Source organism: Balearica regulorum, chromosome Z, assembly GCF_011004875.1.
Source record: "Balearica regulorum gibbericeps isolate bBalReg1 chromosome Z, bBalReg1.pri, whole genome shotgun sequence".
Classification (NCBI taxonomy): Eukaryota; Metazoa; Chordata; class Aves; order Gruiformes; family Gruidae; genus Balearica; species Balearica regulorum.
The window spans coordinates 60503020-60522052 of NC_046220.1; the positions used below are offsets into that span (position 1 = coordinate 60503020).

At 40.3% G+C, this 19033-nt stretch overlaps 1 protein-coding gene across 1 annotated transcript in view; it reads left to right on the forward strand.

Annotated features, from left to right (window-relative positions):
- PDE8B (phosphodiesterase 8B) overlaps positions 1-19033 on the forward strand; it is an 81085-nt gene that overhangs the window by 24378 nt on the left and 37674 nt on the right. The window contains exons 2-4 of the mRNA XM_075740745.1: positions 9403-9459; positions 15880-16070; positions 17945-18004. Of these exons, the coding sequence (XP_075596860.1) occupies positions 9403-9459; positions 15880-16070; positions 17945-18004 (308 nt within the window). The remainder of the gene's footprint in view (positions 1-9402; positions 9460-15879; positions 16071-17944; positions 18005-19033) is intronic.

The following is a 19033-nucleotide window of genomic DNA, read 5'->3' on the forward strand; positions in this document are numbered from 1 at the left end:
GGAGGAGGTGAAGAAGAAGGAAAGATTGCCAAGACCTAGTTGGCATATTGACCAAGGAGTTCACAAGGAACATACATCTGAAATTGGTGAACTACAAATTAAGGTGTGTCACCTGTTCTTTAAACTGATTGCAATGCCAGAGGAGTGAATATTGGATAATGACACATTAGTCTTCCTTAGAGGGTACCAAAGATCATTTAAGAACCACATTCTGTTTCCATACAGGTCAAGAACTGTGTCTAGAGAGAAAACGTTGCACAAGTAGATGTGGAAGATAATTGGATAATATGATGTGCTGGAGAAGAGTTAGCATGGCTTTTTGTGTAAGGAAAGCATAAGCTGAGATGACCTATCAGCATCGAGCTTAGGTGGTATAAGGGACAGTGTCACTCTGTGCTTGCTCTGATTTTGCATTTTTCGGTTTGTCATCTGCTTTTGGCCACTTCTGGAGACAGGATGATGGGCCAAGATTGGTTGGTCTGACTGATTTTTGGTTGTTCCTCACAGAGCTTCTAAAAAGGACATGGGAATGTGTTTAGAAATCTCCCCAGAGATTTGTGGGTTTTTATTAAGGGATGTCCTAATCAACTGTGTTCAACCAACTGTAACTTGGACACCAAATCTATTTGGTGCTAATATCAAGAACCAGAATGGTGGTACTGGTCTCAGTGGAACCAATGTGAAGATAATGAGCCTTGAATCCATGTAAGAAAAATGCACGTGGGGAGAAATTGTATGTACAAACCTGCAGGATTGCTTCCAGATTCTGTTAGAAGCCTTAATCTGCAAGTAATAGGAATAAAAGGGATGTGGACTGCTCTTCATGGATTATGGGGGTTTTATAGCCTATTTTCCCTTGACGGGTCTCAAAGCAGCTGCTGCTGTGAGCAGAATTGAGGACCGACTGACAGGGGTAGTTTGAATGACAAATTTAACAAAATAATGGCCACACCACCGTCTTTTCTACTTGATTGTTCTACTTTCTGTTATGATAGTGTATTATAAGGAAGCTGCTATCAAAATGTGAACAGAATGCAAAAAGTCCTAATATAATAGTCTTGCTTCAGTTATCATTTTATATGAGGCACACTCTTGTTATATTAGAGCTCACAGAATTATTTTACAAGTGTCAGTTTGCCTGTTCAAGACATTGCCTAAAATTGCTAGCAACTTTGCGCAGGTACATTTTGTGTTTCTCAATTCTTTTTCTCTTAAGGATGATACAATTTTCTGTGGTCTGTTTGTGTTAGCTGCCCTTTGTTCCCTTCTCTCTTCCCCATGTGTTTCAGAGGCTTACCTGCACCCCAGTTGGTTTGCTTTTCTTACCTTACCACTGACTTTAGATTGAAATGGCAAGATTAAACTACCATTACTGTCCATAATTGCTTAACAATAGATGAATTATGTTGCAGGGAGAAAAAGGATTGAGACTTAGAGAAGAAACAAATTTGTGTTTTCAAATACTTACTTTTCTAATTTCTTATTTGAAACACAAGCTGGGAAACCATGTACAGTGGAATGAGGATGAAGGAAGAAAGATAGAAATCTTCACATCTGTTCCCAAAGCTGACTCTGATCAGACAGATCTTTGCAGCTTTGTGCAGAACCAGTTGTAGGAGCAGACTGAGAACCAACTCAAAAACCAGCTTAATCCGATATGTTACCAACTGTGTAATTCACAGAAATTCAACTTTAGCCATTTGATCCTTTGAAGTTTTTATGAGGACTTCTGCTTATCTCCAGAACTGCTACCAATCTTAGCTCTACTAAGATATGCAGTCTTGGCACATACCTCACACTGAACAATGAGTTCACAGCCGGAGACATTTCTATGGCAAGCCCTCTGAAGGACCCAGTCAGGCTGGTATTCTCAGAGCATGGGGGAAATGCAGGGACAACAGTAGGCTGGTGCATCTGGTATATGATAGCCTATGCCCAACCAAGCTTGGTTGCAAATGCTTCTTTCCAAAGTGAGTGTTCCCCCACCAGGTGAAGGCAAGGTTGTTGGGAAGAGGAAGGTGGGAAAGGAAGTTAGGCAGTGTTTAAGTCTCTTTTTCAGGCACAGGTCACTGCAAAAAGGAATGCAAGTGTCACGGGTAAGGGAGAGAGTATGCAACAGGAGCCTGGCTTCATCCCCCAGAGGTGGTGGTGGTCATTGAAGGGAAGGCTCTTCTTCCCCTCAACTTTCTCCCTCACAAATTTTCAATTTCCTTGTGTGCAGTGACATAGCTTTAACTGGAGGCATTGAGAGGGCCTCATCCCAATTTTGCTTGCTGTTGGGAAGCAGAAGAACCAGTTGCAGGTTTGTGAACTCTGCCCTTGAGCTAGGTGCATGGAAGTACAGCAGAGCTTGCCAAACCTACACGTCTTTGTGGATTTGAGTCCAGTTTATTGCCTGTGTATGTAATGTTTTCATGCTACTTTCCTCTGCGTGCTGTCCTGAGCTGAGGACAACTGAGCAGTTGTGTGTGTGATAGCTATGTAAGTAAAAGATTTTTCTTTCTCCCCCAAGGGAATTTTGAGGTTTGTTGCTTGTCAACAAAATCACATATAGTATCTGGAAGAGGAGAATCCGTTATGGATCATGAATTTTGCTTATGCATATGGGAAGAGTACACTCAAAACTACGCAGTAAAATTTTACTGACATTTTGGGTTTAAGTGATTAAACCATTAGATTGGGGAAATGCTACACTGCATGAGTTAACATTAAGATGCAAATATATTACAGACCTCTTACATGAGTGCTAAATTAATATATTAAGAAAAAACCCCTGTGCTTATTTTAGAGTTTTGTAGTGAAACTGTTTAATACTCTTCTTTATGGAGTATGTTGGGAAAATGGTTTTGATTTGGGTTTTTTATAGCATTAACTTCTTTGAGGTGCCACATTATAAATAAAACTTTCTTAAAACCAGAAAGCGTTCTGAAATTTAAGTGAAAGTTTTGCAAAACAAAAAGACCTAAATTCCAAACAGTCAGAGCCCACTTGCCTCTGTCTGGAGTAGTATAATTATGGAGAAGAGAGGAGATCATTTTCAGCCACTCCAAATTCTTTTAAGGAGAGGTTGGTTCTGATTGTATTTTCTACAGTAATAAGAGCTGGACTGATTCCTGAAAACATGAGAAAATATCACTTTTTTTGCAAGGCTAATAAAAAATTCAGGGCTGTACTTTTAATATATCAATATTTAAAAAAAAAAAAATTGGTTGCACTTTCCATCCTATCTTTAAAAAAAATCTGCACTCTGATGCTTTATGCAAAATATGTGTGGATGTTGATTTCATCATTTTTTTTGCTTTTATTTAAGGTAGAAATTCCATTAACGTTTCCTTGGGCAGAAAAAACATAGAATGAATCAAGAATCCAAATACGCAGATACCATTTGAAAGAATAAACCTACAAAATGATAAAAATATTGCAAGTGCTAGCGTTTTTTGCATGTGCTGACCCTGGATGTATTTGTTTTACAACAAAGCAAAAAAATGCGACATCCCTGAGTATTGTTTAAAAAACCAAGACACCACCGTTGAAGGACTGTAAAACACAAACTAGAATTGCCTTCAACAGAATAGCCTGTAACTGTTGATGGAGTGTTAACAAGGGCACAAATGAGAGTGAGACAGTATTGTAAGAGTGACACCATCATATCTACAAATCATCCAAACACTTGGGGGAATGGCTTTTGGGGTTACTTTTTGTTGTTGTTTGTCAGTATTGCAAAAACGTGGCGATTATGAAAACCTGGAAACTTGAAAACTCAACAGCCAGGCTGCAGAGCCTGATATCCCAGGCAAAGGGAGCAGTGACAGTTCACATAGGGATGAAACAGGCTGGGAAAGGTCTTCAGAGAGAAGGGAAAGGTCTTCAGGGAGAAGACAGGTTTGTTTGCAGACCCTTTATTTTGTTTTTTCTGCTGTTTTTATCTGCAGAGAAGATTTTGTCTGCCTTCTATATCCTTCTACAAGTTGAATGTAAGCTTGGCAAGATTTCCTATGTCACAGTATCCTGGTTTCAGCTGAGATAGAGTTAATTTTCTTCATAGCAGCTAGCACGGGGCTGTGTTTTGGATTTGTGCTGAAAACAGCATTGATAATATAGAGATGTTTTTGTTATATAGAGACGTTTTTGTTATTGTTGAGCAGTGCTTACACAGAGTCAAGGCCTTTTCTGCCTCTCACATCACCCCACCAGCGAGCAGGCTGGGGGTGCACAAGACACTGGGAGGGTACACAGCAAGGACAGTTGACCCAAACTGACCAAAGGGATATTCCATAACATATGATATCATGCTCTGCATATAAGGGGCTGGGGGAAGAGGAGAGAAAGGAGAGGACATTCGGAGCGATGGCCCAAGCAGCCGTTAGGCGTGACGGAGCCCTGCTTTTCTGGAGATGGCTGAATGCCCGTCTGCCCATGGGAAGTGGTGATTGAATTCTTTGTCTTGCTTTGCTTGTGCACACAGCTTTTGCTTTACCTATTAAACTGTCTTTATCTCAGCACATGAGTTTTCCCACTTTCACTCTTCTGATTCTCTCCTCTGTCCCGCTGGTGGGGGGAGTGAGTGGCTGTGGGGGGCTTAGCAGCTGGCTTGGGCTCAATGACAACACACAGCTAAAGACAAAGATACTGTAATAATTTGCAGCAAAATAAGAGAGCTGGATAAAAAGGCTGCAAGTGGTTATGGAGGAAAGGCCGCATTTTATAGATAATGTAGAATTAGCAAGATTTAGAAAGAGCCAGGGTGGGAGGACTTAAGAGAAGCTCAAGTGGATGATGACTTACAGGTAGTGGGTATGAGCAGAAGAAGGTTGGTGGAAGTACTCACAGTGACTGAGAGATGATTGCAGATAGAGGTTAATGGGGGAGACACAGATTTGGAAGGGGATTTCACCTGAAATGCCAGCTAGACACATGGATAGAGAAAAGCTGAGATTTCTGTTGCTGAAAGTGGAGAGAGGTCTGGAGTGGAGGGATATAGATGCAAGTCCTCAGTGGAGCTGTGTCTTACCAGTAGATGGCATAGAACCAGTTATTTCCACGGTGTTACCACAAGTGGAAGCCTGTGTAAAGGTTACTGATGCATTGAGGGTCTGTAGTGGTCCTGGTTTCTTGGTTCCAAACACCATACAGAAAGCTCGTACTTGCTGTTTGTGAAAAAATATTTGTGACTTACACAAAGCTTATGTCACACATATCGTGAATAGGCTAGCTCTTCAAAATGCATATGCATATTTTTTTAGCAGTTCCTATGTATCTGATGGGTCAGGCTTCTGCTACGGATGCTTGCAGAGTTTGCAGTGGCTAAGTCAACAACGATGAAGCCTCATTTCTTCTAAAATGTATGCGTGTTTGATCATTATTTTCAATGAATAAAATAGCATGACCTTACTTTAATCTGAGAGTTTGATTATCCCACTGTTCAGCGCTCCCCTGGACTCCTGGGAAAGGTGGGAACGGGCGGGCGTGAGGGGAGCAGCTTGTGGAGCAGTGTGAGTGGGCAGCCCTCTGGTGGGAGCCGGGGAAGTGCGGGGTACGAGCAGCTGGCAGAGCAGGGGCACAAGGCACCTGGAAGCCACAGCGAGGGGAGAATAGAATTGACAATAGCGGTGGCAGAGAGCAGCGCTCCCTAAAAGAGGGTCGGGAGAGTAGCTGTATTGGTGGGTGGAGAGGTTGAAGAGGAAAGAAGATGTAGCGGGTAGGGGGAAGGAGCCTTCAGGGCAAAAGGGTGTCCGCAGGGAGTTTGGCACGTGTGCGATGCTTCGCAACTGGCACGTCCATCCTGAGCCTTTCCAGAAGGCTGAACTCACCAACGCCTTTGCTTCACTGCTTGGTTGGCTCTAGTTGCTGTTGTTGCTCTGGAGCAATGAAGAATTGTTCAAGATTTTGCTGTACTAAGTAGTCATTATTTTTACAGTGGTTGTGTTACTAATTATTGATGATTCATAAATGGCAGGGGCTGTAAGTTGGCAGGCATATGGGGCAGATAAAGATTTTTATATTGGTGATTTAAAAGGGTGGAACTTTAATGAAGTGGTAAGTACATTTTGCTTAATGGTACTGCTATGATAGTAAGGTAACTGATCATCACTGATTTACATAAAAACACATGATTTAAGAAAGTACCATTGACTTTGTCTTTAATTCTTTGTTTAATAGCTGATTCCTGTGGAGATTGCTTAGGAGATTAGAATGATACTGGGAATAATATTGGACAGTGTAAAATGTTAAAACAGAAATTTCTTCACTGTCTTTAAGCTTTTGTTACTCCCCAATGGTTACTTATTATGGTTAAATGGTTACTTAAATTAAATGGTTACTTATTTATGATTTTTTTTTTTTTTTTTTTTTTTTTTTTTCTTCCAACCCTGTGTCTGTTCCTCTGCTCACTGAAATCAGGGATTTTCTCACTGACCCCTTTGGAACCAGGCTTCTCTCCACATGTTTTACCAGAAAAGTTTGTCATAAGCCACTGTGCTAATTGATTTAGGTTGCAGATCTGTTAGCAGTCCTTCCTGACAGCCAATCAAATAATGAGAGATTTATTTAAATTAGAAATCATCAGCAATGACATCTTCACTTAAATCAGGAGATGAGCAGAGTTATGGTCATGGTATCACTAATATGCAATGTCCACGTGGTCAGATTCTTTTGGGATTTAGGAAGATGTGGAATTAGTTCCTTCAGGCCAAGGACAGATCTGTAGGACACTTGTGAAGGCCAGGCATTCATGTCATTATTCTTGCTGCCTCTTCTAGCTATGTTTTGAAAGAGAAAAGTGAGACAGTCACTTGTACCCAGAGCAATTTTGGCATATAAATCCAAGGTACTGATTCAGCTTATAAAACAGAACTCAAAACTCCAAGTCCAGGAAGGAGGATTGCAGACATACTTTTTCTGTATCTGATGAGAAGGTTTACTAATCCTTCCTATGCTCAGGTTCATTACACTCTTAATCTGAGGGTCCCGTCTGCTTCCATGTATTGTATAAATAATGAAGCTGAGCAACTTAGGGACCTAAAGCAATCTTTCAGCTAGAGCAGAACCTTTTCTGCATCCCTGTATGGTCCTGACCCTATCATGGCTGTGCAGAGCAGTATGGGGACAAATTCATCTATATCGGGGCGCTCAGATTTTCTAATCCTCATGAAGCTTTCCTGCTGTTAGCAATGGCAGGAGCACCCTGAAACTGGGAGGGGGGAAGAGAGAGAGACCCTGATTTTTAGGTCCTTCTATTCAGGTGTTTTCTATTCATGAGGCTGACACAGAAGCAGCAGGGAGAGAAATCCCGAGTCACTGTTGTGTGGATTTATTGTTATTGTTTTAAAATACCCAGGCTAAGAGAAGTGGCTACCCTATAAAAGAATCTCTATAAAGGGATTGATAGACTTGCCTGCATCAATCTATGGCTTAGATACAGCTATTCCATCTTGGATGAAACATAGTAATTAAATCTGGATGTCCTCTGAAGTGGTAGAAAAGTGGAAGGCAGTCATTTACAATGTCAGTTCCTTAGTAGCATTCATAAATGCACAATAAAAAAAAAAATCTGTGTCCTAATTGTCTTTCTTGAAGGATCCCAGGCTTGTGATCAATACATTCCAGGACAGTCGGAGCTGTGCATTGTAAAAAAAGAAGCTTTTGCACTCACACTGACCCACATGTGTTGTGTATTCTTACAAATTCATCTAATAAGACTACTTTAAAACTTTTTTTCTAAATCAAAGTGAATCATGATAAAAAATATATTTAAGAATTTCCTATGTAATACCATTGGAGTGTGAATGTGCTGTTTTTCTTTTTTGGTGGGGGGAAGAGGGGTTGGGAGCTTTCAGAGAGCTGTTTCTGTAACCTTACTGGTAACTCATGGCTGATGATGGGTACTCACTTTCATTTCTATTCTGATACACTTATTTGGCATTAAGTTACGTTCTGCTATGGCAGGAGCTCAAGTGGGAAGTGAAGCTTTTGTGGGAGAAAAGGAGAGGTTAACTACACTTATATTGGGGGCATTTTTTGCTTTGGAAAACAGTGGCAGGCTTTGTAGTTTAATCTTTTGGAATATTGCCTGTTACCACCTTCTGACGTATGTTGTTGGGCTGAGAAGAATCGATGCTCAATGGTGCATGAAAGTCTAACGTGTCAGTTGTAACTATACATAATACCACTGTCTCACATGCAGGCAAGGCTGTTAATACTTAACACGGTATTGTATTCTCTGAGGAAAAAAAGTTGAATACTGGTAACTTCATGCCTTTTGAATGTTTATACGCATTCCTTTGAAGAAATACTAAATTTAAGAATAAGGTAATACCTAGGCAAAAGGCTCAAACTAATGAGGACTGCAGAGCAAAATGCTGCAGAAATAAGGCTCCGGGATTCCTGCATGTCAGGGAACAGTCCTGGGAATCTTCACACAATTAGAGTTTTGCTCAAATTACATGTCTTGCACAGTGATTTCTTTAACTTGCCTGCACCAGGCACCTGGGGTAACTGGTACCAGGAAAGCAGAGAATCTGCCCTTTTGGAGACTGCTAACTTGCAAATAATCCTCTGTACGCATGAGGGGAACAATATCTTAAGGGTTCAAAGATTCTTTCCCTTAAGTATATGCATCTGTGGGAGGACATAGGTATTGTTCAGTTGCTTAACAACCTTCTGTAGCTAATGGTCTGAAATGAAACAAATCAGTAGTGTACAGAAGTGTATTGAAATGTATCAAGATACAAGAAGTATTAAGGTAGTCCAACTCCTAAGAAATATGGCAACAAAGCAGCCACAGCCAATGTCTGCTGGCTTTCTTACAGTAGCTTTAAATTATGATTGGCTCTCCAGTCTTCTGAAAAAGTCATGGTTTACATGGTAGCAATGTTTTTGTCTTGCAAACTAAAGGCTGTGGTTCTGGAAAACAATTTTAAACCTGCAATCCAAACAAGTTCTCTTGTCTGAAAAGTTACTTTTTTTTCTAACCAAACCCATTAAAATATTATTATTGAATACACGTCACTAGAACTTTAATACAAGTTCTGTATTACATTCAGATGAATAAGGCTACTTTTGGCCAGAAAAAAATAGCTTTCTGTAGTCTTAAACAAAATAAAAGTTCTTCTGTGATACCAAGGTACGTTGCTGGGGAAAAGAGGGGAAGGGAAGTGGTGTTTCTTGTTTCCTTATTTAAAACTCTACAATTTTTAACTTAGAGACAAATAAAATTAGGAGTTTGGTAAAATATGTTCATAAAAGATAACCTTCAAAGCAACTAAATTAAGGCTGCTAGTCATATACCTGTCTGCCTTTGAGAGTCTTTCATGGTTCTGTTTGATCTTTCATTCTTGCATGTAAAATGCTGTCTTGTTAAGAACCAGACTGGGAAAATATATCTGTATTACTCTTCTTTAGCAGGCTTCAACTACTGAAGTACAAATTGGGCCCATGAGACTGACACAAGATCCAATTCAGGTAAGATGCTCTTTCAGTTTCTTGATACAGTCAATTCAGTGTTAATGGATAAAGAAACTAAGGTTCAACCCCTATAGTTAGGTAAAATGTTTTCATTTTACTTATGCAAGGACTGTGAGATCGCTAATTGGTGTTTTGGTTTATCTGATTGCTTGAGAAGAGATCTACAAGTAAATTATCTTGGTAAACAAGGTGCTTAGATTTCCATTAGCATCAAATCATTCCTTTTATATGTCCTGTAAATAGGACTGTGAGCATATGTGCATTAGCAGGGGAAAGAGCTGCCTCTCTGGATGTTAAAAACTGTTCGGCTCTGATATACCAAAGCGGAGAGCTCCACTATAAAGTTTAGTACCTGACAACTTTTGCTGGGTTTTGCACAACAGGACAGAGAACTGTGCTTTTACAGGTCACCAATCCAAGAAATCACACCACTTCCAACAAACCAGGTTGAACTTCAGCTTAAGGAGCAACAGCTCCCACCCGTACTTGCTTCTGTTTCTGTACATTTTGTTCCTGTGCCAGTAAACGGATGCCAAGTGTAATTTTTTTTAGCTTATAGTGGTTGGATAGGAAATGAAATAATCTTAGTCTTTAACGTTGCTGCAGTGTTACAGCATTCATTTGAATTAACTTTTAGGGTCACTTATCTCTGTAAAATACAGAGATATTCAGTCACAAGTCACCTTTTCTGGTTGGTTTGTTTGTTTGTTTTGTTTTTCCCCATATCTAGGTATGAGAGGAAAAACTTACATGTGGAAGAAATGCTATTCTCAAGGAAAATAAATCATGTGTATATGTTTCATAAAGCTTTACATTTTTATTTCTGTATTAAGCATTCAGTCTTAATGATGACTTGATCTGATGAAACTGTTTGTTTATATTATAAGACTGTGGAATAGTGGGTTCAGCAGTAGACCAGTCTTTGGTTTTGCAAGGAATTTCAACTGGAACTGTGTGAAACTCTTCATGGAAATAGGTTCTTTAGACTGCGATCATCTTCAGAAAGACGGTCAAGCAGAAATTTAACACATACAAATACCCTCAGTGCTTACGTCAGGATCTTACTTAGTAGAAATTGGATTTGCCAAAATATCATAGTACCAGTCTTAGTTGTTACAAGTGAAAATTTTTCATATAAGAATGGAAAGTGGTTTCTTTGTCATTTTTAAAAGTGGTTGACATTGTCCTTGGTATCTTGTCAGGTGCCAATATTATTTTGTCTCTACATTATACAAGTGAGAATCTTTGGTGCTACCATAGAAGACCTTAAATAAAGCAGACAGCAGACCTTACATAAAACCATTAACTGAGGAGTTTTCCATTAAGACATTTCCATAGACTAACTGATTTACAGTAAAGGGAAAACACTTTATGTAAACCCACCTCCTTTGTTTGTGGAACAAGCTACATATTACTTCAGCTAATTTGGCAAGTATTGCACACATCCACACATTTTGAAAAATGTGTGTTAATATTTTATTCCATCTTGACAATGGAGCTATATGTTTCCCTGTGCAGTGCAAACAACTACTGAATATTATGTTTTAAATGTCTGTTTGTGGGTGCTTAGTCATGTTCACAATCGTCAGATAAGTCAATTTAATTTGTTAAAACAATTGCCACAGGAGGTTTTTTAGCAATGTTCATTTTACTCTGGTGTGTGTTATATGCTGTTATGGGACACCTGTACCAACCTCGACATGGCCCGTATTTTTTGTCTGAGAGGTGACCTTACTTGTGACAGTGACCTGCCATAAACCATTTAGTAGATTCCTCACTGAACTTTATGACCATCTGTGTTGGAGGACAAATCTTGTTTGGTTTGTACTAGATCATGACTGAGATGCTGCTGGTCTTAAGGGGTAAGGAGAAGCGTCCAAAGCAAACCTACCAGCTCCAACCCTCCTAACACCCTCCCCGCACACAGCTTGCACGTCTGCCCCGATTTTGTAGCAAGGCTTGCAAATAGTCATGATTCGGTTCTGAGAACTTAGAAAGGACCATGATAAGCATACACGTAAATGCATTTTCTCCAGAGGACACAGGAGAAAGATGGGCTTTATAAACTTTTAGTGCACATAAAAAAGCTGTCACATCCTTTTGCAGAACTGTTTACCAGGACTGATAAAGTTTTGGATGTCCATGCCCATTCAAATGCTGTCATGCCCATCCAAATACTGCATTTTCTTACCTCAGGACATTCATTGGCCACCACCTCTTTCACAGCATTGACATCAAACTCTATTTCTGTTCTGATGGTGATCTTGCCACTTGAGCTGCAAACAAAGCATAATGAAACACAGCACTTTACTGTTTTTCCAATGCCAATTTTCGGCGTAACCAGAGATCCTCCCTAACTTAATTTGGAGTCACTGTGTTTCCCACCTTAAAATAACATAAAGGTAATTAAGTAACTTTATTTATGCTCCTTAAGTTGCTGATTGTAATTTTCTTAGTTTTGTTATGGTATCCTATGTGTCTGTATTCAGCGGATGTGTCTTGTTGTATTTTGAGCTCTTTAAAGCAAATCTCTGCCCATTTTTCTGTATTTGTATGACAAATTGGGAACAAGACATGCAATAGTTGTGCAAAGCAAGTGCTTAGAAAGATGGTAAAAATACCAACACATCACCAAAAAATGTAATGGTCTCCACAGGAGAAGTCCACAGTGCTCATAAACCAGGGCACCACTGAGTAAAATGATCTTTTTACAGTGACACTGACAAATTATACAGTAAAAAATAGCTACATGGGGGGTTTTGGATGGTGGTTTGTTTTTCTTTTTTTTCCCCAAGAAACACAGATTGAACTCAAACCTTTCCTTCACAGTGTTGTTTATATAGATTGTTATTTTTTTTCTTGACTTTAAGAGTGTATCTTGCAATACACGTCTAGTGACATTATGTTTTGATGGTTTATAGTAAGATTCATACAAATGTTAATGAGAAAACATGGTAGACATACTTTTAAAAAACCTTTTAAAGTTAATATTCTTAGAAGGATTCACACACTGGTAATTGTCTACCTGTGGGAGATCAGGTGGTTTAATTAAACTCCATTGTTTTACAGTTGGTAAATGATTGGATTTTGCAATCCTTTATTTCCAAACTGGGAATTATGAAAGAAGGAAATATCAAAAAATGTGCCTCCAAAAACCTGTTTTCTGAACCATATTGTACTGATCAAACTAGAAACAAAATAAAACTAATAGCAGTTGGAACCAAACAGAAGATTGTATCAGAGTAGGGACTTCACCCAAATATCCGCAAAGTCTGCAGCTCAACCATGTCACTGCTTTGCAACACTTCAATGGCTGGAAAAGCAGGAATTAGGTAGAATGACAACAGTTACCTTGGCTATTAAGTGTCAGTAACCCAAACCTGTTTATTGTTAACTGCAATTAGAAAAAAAAAATCTTTCTAATAAATTGAAACTTCTTAAGACACTTCTTAATATTTATGGAAATTCTGAGCACATAATTTTCTTCCACTGTTTAATGAAACCTTGACTGCTTGTCCTGCCACAGTAACACTAATTGATTTGTTTATTGTTTAGAATTCAACAATCCAGACAGCTCAAGATAAGAGAAAAGTTAGGGTCACCTTTTCTAGCTTGTAGACTGCTGGTGTTGAATTTCACATGGTGACACCACAGGTGCATAGAACAACACAGATGAAAGGTTGTTCACCTTTCTTATGGGCATTTGGGGCAAAATTTTGCATATTTGGCTCAGACAGGTTGTTTCAGTGAAGTCAGGGGATTATTTTTATTTGGAAAATGAGGAGGATTTTGCTTTATATATAGATTACATATATTTATACATAGGGCCAGATAGGATCCACCCAAGGTTACTGAGGGAGCTGGCAGAAGTGCTCACCAAGCCACTTTCCATCATTTATCAGCAGTCCTGGATAACTAGGTGCGGGTTGCAGTTGACTGGAGGTTAGCAAACATGACGCCCATCTACCAGAAGAGCTGGAAGGACGATCCAGGGAACTGCAGGCCTGTTGACCTGACCTCTGTGCCAGGGAAGGTTATGGAGCAGATCATCTTGAGTGCCATCACGAGCACGTACAGGACAACCAGGTGATCAGGCCCGGTCAGCATGCATTTATGAAAGGAAGGTCCTGCTTGACCAACCCAATCTCCTTCTATGACAAAGTGACCCACTTAGCGGACGAGGGAAAGGCTGTGGATGTTGTCTACCTGGACTTTACTAAAGCCTTTGGCACTGTTTCCCACAGCATTCTCCTGGAGAAACTGACTGATCAAGGCTTGCTCAGCTACACTTTTCACTGGGTAAAAAAATGGCAGGATGGCCAGGCCCAAAGAGTTGTGATGAATGGAGTTAAATCCAGTTGGGGGCTGGTCACAAGTGGTGTTCCCCAAGGGTCAGTACTGGGGCCAGTTCTCTTTAATATCTTTATCAATGATCTGGACAAGGGGATCGAGTGCACCCTCAGTAAGTTTGCAGACAACACCAAGCTGGGCAGGAGTGTTTTGATCTGCTGGAGGGTAGGAAGGCTCTACAGAGGGATTTGGACAGGCTGGATCGATGGGCCGAGACCAACTGTATGAGGTTCAACAAGGCTGAGTGCCAGGTCCTGCACTTGGATCACAACAACCCCAGGCAACACTACAGGCTTGGGGAAGAGTGGCTGGAAAGCTGCCTGGCAGAAAAGGACCTGGGGGTGTTGGTTGACATCTGGCTGAGTATGAGCCAGCAGTGTGCCCAGGTGGCCCAGAAGGCCAACAGCATCCTGGCTTGTATCAGAAATAGTGTGGCTAGCAGGACCAGGGAAGTGATCGTCCCCCTGTACTTGGCTCTGGTGAGGCCGCACCTTGAGCACTGTGTTCAGTGTTGGGCCCCTCACTACAAGACAGACATTGAGGTGCTGGAGTGTGTCCAGAGAAGGGCAATGAAGCTGGTGAAGGGTCTAGAGCACAAGTCTTATGAGGAGCTGGTGAGGGAGCTGGGGTTGTTTAGCCTGGAGAAAAGGAGGCTGAGGGGAGACCTTATCGCTGTCTACAGCTACCTGACACGAGGTTGTAGCCAGGTGGGTGTTGGTCTCTTCTGCCAAGTAACAAGCAATAGGACAAGAGGAAACGGCCTCAAGTTGCACCAGGGGAGGTTTAGACTGGATATTGGGAAAAAATTCTTCACCAAAAGGGCTGTCACGCATTGGAACAGGCTTCCCAGGGAAGTGGTTGAGTCACCATCCCTGGAGGTATTTAAAACACGTGTAGACGTGGTGCTTCGGGGCGTGGTCTAGTGGTGGATTTGGCAGTGCTAGGCTAATGGTTGGACTTGATGATCTTAAAGGTCTTTTCCAATCAAAATGATTCTCTGATTATTCTCTGGCTGCTGGCTTTCTGTGCAATTTGAATAGCTGTGGATAAACTTTTCACTTTTTGAGGCCTTTCTTTTTCACAGCATATTTGCACTGAATTAACCTTTTTCTTCACCTGTCACACAGAATGGCATGGTTAGTGATCAGTTGGTATTGTAAATACATGCAAATTGTGATATGGATTGTCTACATGACCTGTGTTCCTAGCTGTGTAATTTTTACACTAATAATACATGTACTATCAGGCAAAGATGAAAATTTTATTGTCTCCTAAAAACACTCTTTCTTTCACACAAGAAGTACATAAATATAGCTGTTTTCAGCTTGTATTCTGTGTGGCAATTAGCAAACAGACTTCTTACAGTATCAATTTGATTTTTGGAACAGCGTCTCAACACACATCCTACCCGATCTTTTGTTAGCAGTTCCTTAAGTGTTCAGTTGAAGTTGTCGAAACTACTTGATATATTTACATAATTAGGAACAATTTATTGGGTAAAAATTGTGAAGTTTGAAATTAGTCTTTTTTCCCCTACCCAGCCTTGTCCATACCTGTTTGTCTGTTGTTCCTTTCATTTTTGAAAGAATATGGGTTAACTCCATTTTGTTGTACATCAATGGAAAAATAATAAATAAATAAATATGTTAATTGTTTGTCTCTGAAGAGTGGTAATTAAGGCAGTTGCATTTCAGACAGTTCATTACAATTAAAAATGTGTGTAGCTGGGATGGGCTGATGAGAGTGGCAATGATGTTTGAACTCCTACCCACTTACTCTGGGTGGCTGTAGATTGAATTTGAACACGAGTTAGAAAAGACTCATCATCTGGCAGCTGGTTTTGTCCTAAATGTCAGTCCTATGCAGGTAACTATTGACTGTCAATAATCACTCTCTGTATTAAGAAAGTTGTGCTACTGCATCAGCTATTTTAGTCTGTAGTTCCATCTTCCCACTTTCAGAGTAGACTCAATCTTTCGTATAGTAGAAGTGTTTGTTAAGATTTGCACCATGCAGAGAACTACTTTGTTGGTTTAATGTGGTACCACTGTTTTGCATGATTTGCAGGTTTTGCTGATCTTTGCGAAAGAAGACAACCAAAGTGATGGTTTCTGGTGGGCTTGTGACAGAGCTGGATACAGGTGCAATATTGCCCGGACTCCAGAGTCAGCACTTGAATCTTTTCTTGATAAGCACCAGGAAATAATTGTTATAGATCACAGGAACTCCAGATATTTTGATGCGGAAGATATCTGCAGGTAACCTTAATAATCTTATGCTTCTCTTGAACTTCAGAATATATTCTACAAAACGAAACCTCCTTATTCTAAAAATTAAAAGGGGGGCGGGGGGAACACAGACTCTCAAAACTATAGTAAAATGGAAGTTTGGGGATTGAGACCAGGAGGTGTGCATACATCTGTAAGGGGAGAACAATACGATAAATACACTTTTGGCAAAGCTGAATTGTAGAATTATCTCTTTAGGTCATTGACTTCTATCAGAGTGTAAGCCAGAGCTGTTGTGGAATTATTCCCTGCTGTCTGTGCCTGCTTCTTTTCTGGGTTACTGCTGCAACAAAGCCTGAAGCTGCAGGGCTTCAAAGGAATGTGTTTGTCCACTGGGTCAGGCACTGCCAGCTCTTCACAAAAGTTCATGTCACTCTTCTCTTCCACATGACACTGTCTTAGCAACTCTAAGGTTGCAAGTGCTTAGTATTGGGATTCTTTGCTAAAATACACTGTTTCAGCTGAAGCACACATTTTGTACCATGCACCATACTGTGCTTCTCAGTCCCTCATGAGCTGAAATTTGCCAGGTTTATGACAAGAAGCATTTTAAAGCTCAAAGCTTGTATTGATGGAAGTCCTTCTAAAAGACCGAGAAATAAATATAAAGTCTGTTTATTCAGGACGATGTGACATGATTGAAAAAAAGTTATCTTCAGCCAGTAAAAGGTGAATGGAGTGTTCTTCTGATAGTTGGTCATAATTTTTTTTTAGTTTGTCAATAATATGCAAAGTGGTAACATTTTGTTTATTCAGCATTTCACAAATTATAGTCTATCATGTACATTTGCTATATTCTCTTTCACTTGCATGCCCCAAAAGCACTTCCCACCCTCTAAAGAAAATTTTACAGTGTCTACATGGACAATGGTAAATACGGGAGAAGGTGGTGGAGATTTTTTGTTTAAATTAGCTAATTGGTTGTCCTGGTTTCAGTAGGGATAGAGTTAATTTTCTTCCTAGCAGCTGGTGTAGTGCTGTGTTTTGGATTTAGGATGAGAATAAAGCTGATAACACACTCATATTTTTAGTTGTGGCCAAGCAAAGACTTTCCAGTTTCTCATATTGGCCTGTAAACAAGAAGGTGAGGGGCGCCCAAGAAGTTGGGAGGGGACACAGCCAAGACAGCTGACCCAAACTGGCCAAAGAGATACTCCATACCATATGATGTCACGCTCCATATATATCTAGGGGGTGAGCCAGGAGGTGGGGCAGCTCGGGGTGTTGCTGAGCATCGACTTCGGGTGGTGAGAAATTGTGCTGTTCATCTCTTGTTTTGTATATTATTGTTGTTGTTGTTGTTGTTGTTGTTATTATTATCTTCCTTTTCTGTCCTATTAAATTGTCCTTATCTCAGCCCATGAGTTTTACTTTTCCCCCCCCCAATTTTCTCCCTCATCCCCCTGGGAGAGGGGTAGTGAGCGAACAGCTCTGTGGTTGTTTTAGCTGCCTGCTGGGTTAAACCATGACATGGGTATTGAAAATGGACTGTATAGATTGATCTTTCTCAACCCATGCATTCAGGGCAGTCTGCCGCAAATAAGCTAAGTAAACAGGGCAAACCTTTGCTAGGTTATAGGAGTGTATTTGAAGAGCTGCTGTTCATGCCCTGTGTTTTTGGAGCTCTTGCCTCTTCACCACATTGACCAAAATCTGAGGAATCTGGTAGCAAAATGGAAATGCATTGTCTAAATGGGGATACGTAGGTTTTGGCAGGGTAATATCCTATTTTCTAGCCTCAATGGTGTCTTTCAGTCTTGGTTTTAATTTATATTGACTGTGAAGATACCCAGCATAACATTGACAAAGCATGTGGTGTAACTGAGAAATTTTTGTTTCCTCAGGTCTATTCGTGCCACAAAACCATCTGAGCACACTGTAATACTTGCTGTCATTCCACGCACGTAAGTATTACTGTTTTATGAAAGATTTTTATTTTGCTGTATAAGAATGTTATACATAGCAGTTATCTAACAACAGAAAGTATCTTACTAGCAAGTCTTATAGAGTAAGTTTAATATTGTTTTATCTGAAATGGGTTAGTGATGTTTTATGTGGCCTATATAAGTATTTTATTACTTTCCATCTATACAGACTAGTACTAATGCCATCACCTTCGGACGATTGTGAGGTAGTGGCTTGTTTGTATACTAAGAAAAATTAGAAAGCTTTGTGTTGGTTTCTAAAAGAAAAAAATAGAAAGTTCTGTATTACTTTCTAAAGGAAATAACTAGATCAAATAACACACTGTGGTTATTAGGGAACTGGGTAATAAAGTAAACTTCCATCCGGTTGGTACTAAACTCACCAGAATGTTTTCCTGAAATCCTTATTCAGTAATTCATACTCTGTGTATTCAGGTAGAATTCTTACTGACCGTCCCAGGTTTTGGCTAGAATAGAGTTAATTTTCACAAGAAGCTGGGACAGGACACAGGCAGGACAGGTGACCCAAACTAGCCAAAAGAGGTACTCCATACCATATGACATCATGCTCATCATAAAAAGGGAGCTGGGGGCGGGGGGGGCAGCACGGCTCCAGGACACGGTGGGTGTCCAGACAGTTGTCGGGTGAGAAATCACATCGTGTATCACCCGCTCTGTATATTCTAAGTATTGTTCTAATTTCCCTCTCCCTTTGCTGTCCCTGTAAACTGTCCTTATCCCAACCCATGAGTTTTACCTTTTCCTTCCCATTCACTCCTCCATCCTACTGGGGAGAAGGAGTGAGCGAGCGCCCAGGTGGTGCTCAGCTGCCAGCTGGGGCTGGACCATGACACTGACTTAAATACACTTTTACCAAATACCTTCAAAAAAGAGACGTTTCCCATCTTTGTTAAAAATCCTGTACACTACTGAATCCATTCTAATTTTATTAATTTCCTAGCTCAATAAAAATATTAGGAAATAGAGTGGCAGGAGAAGAACTATTCT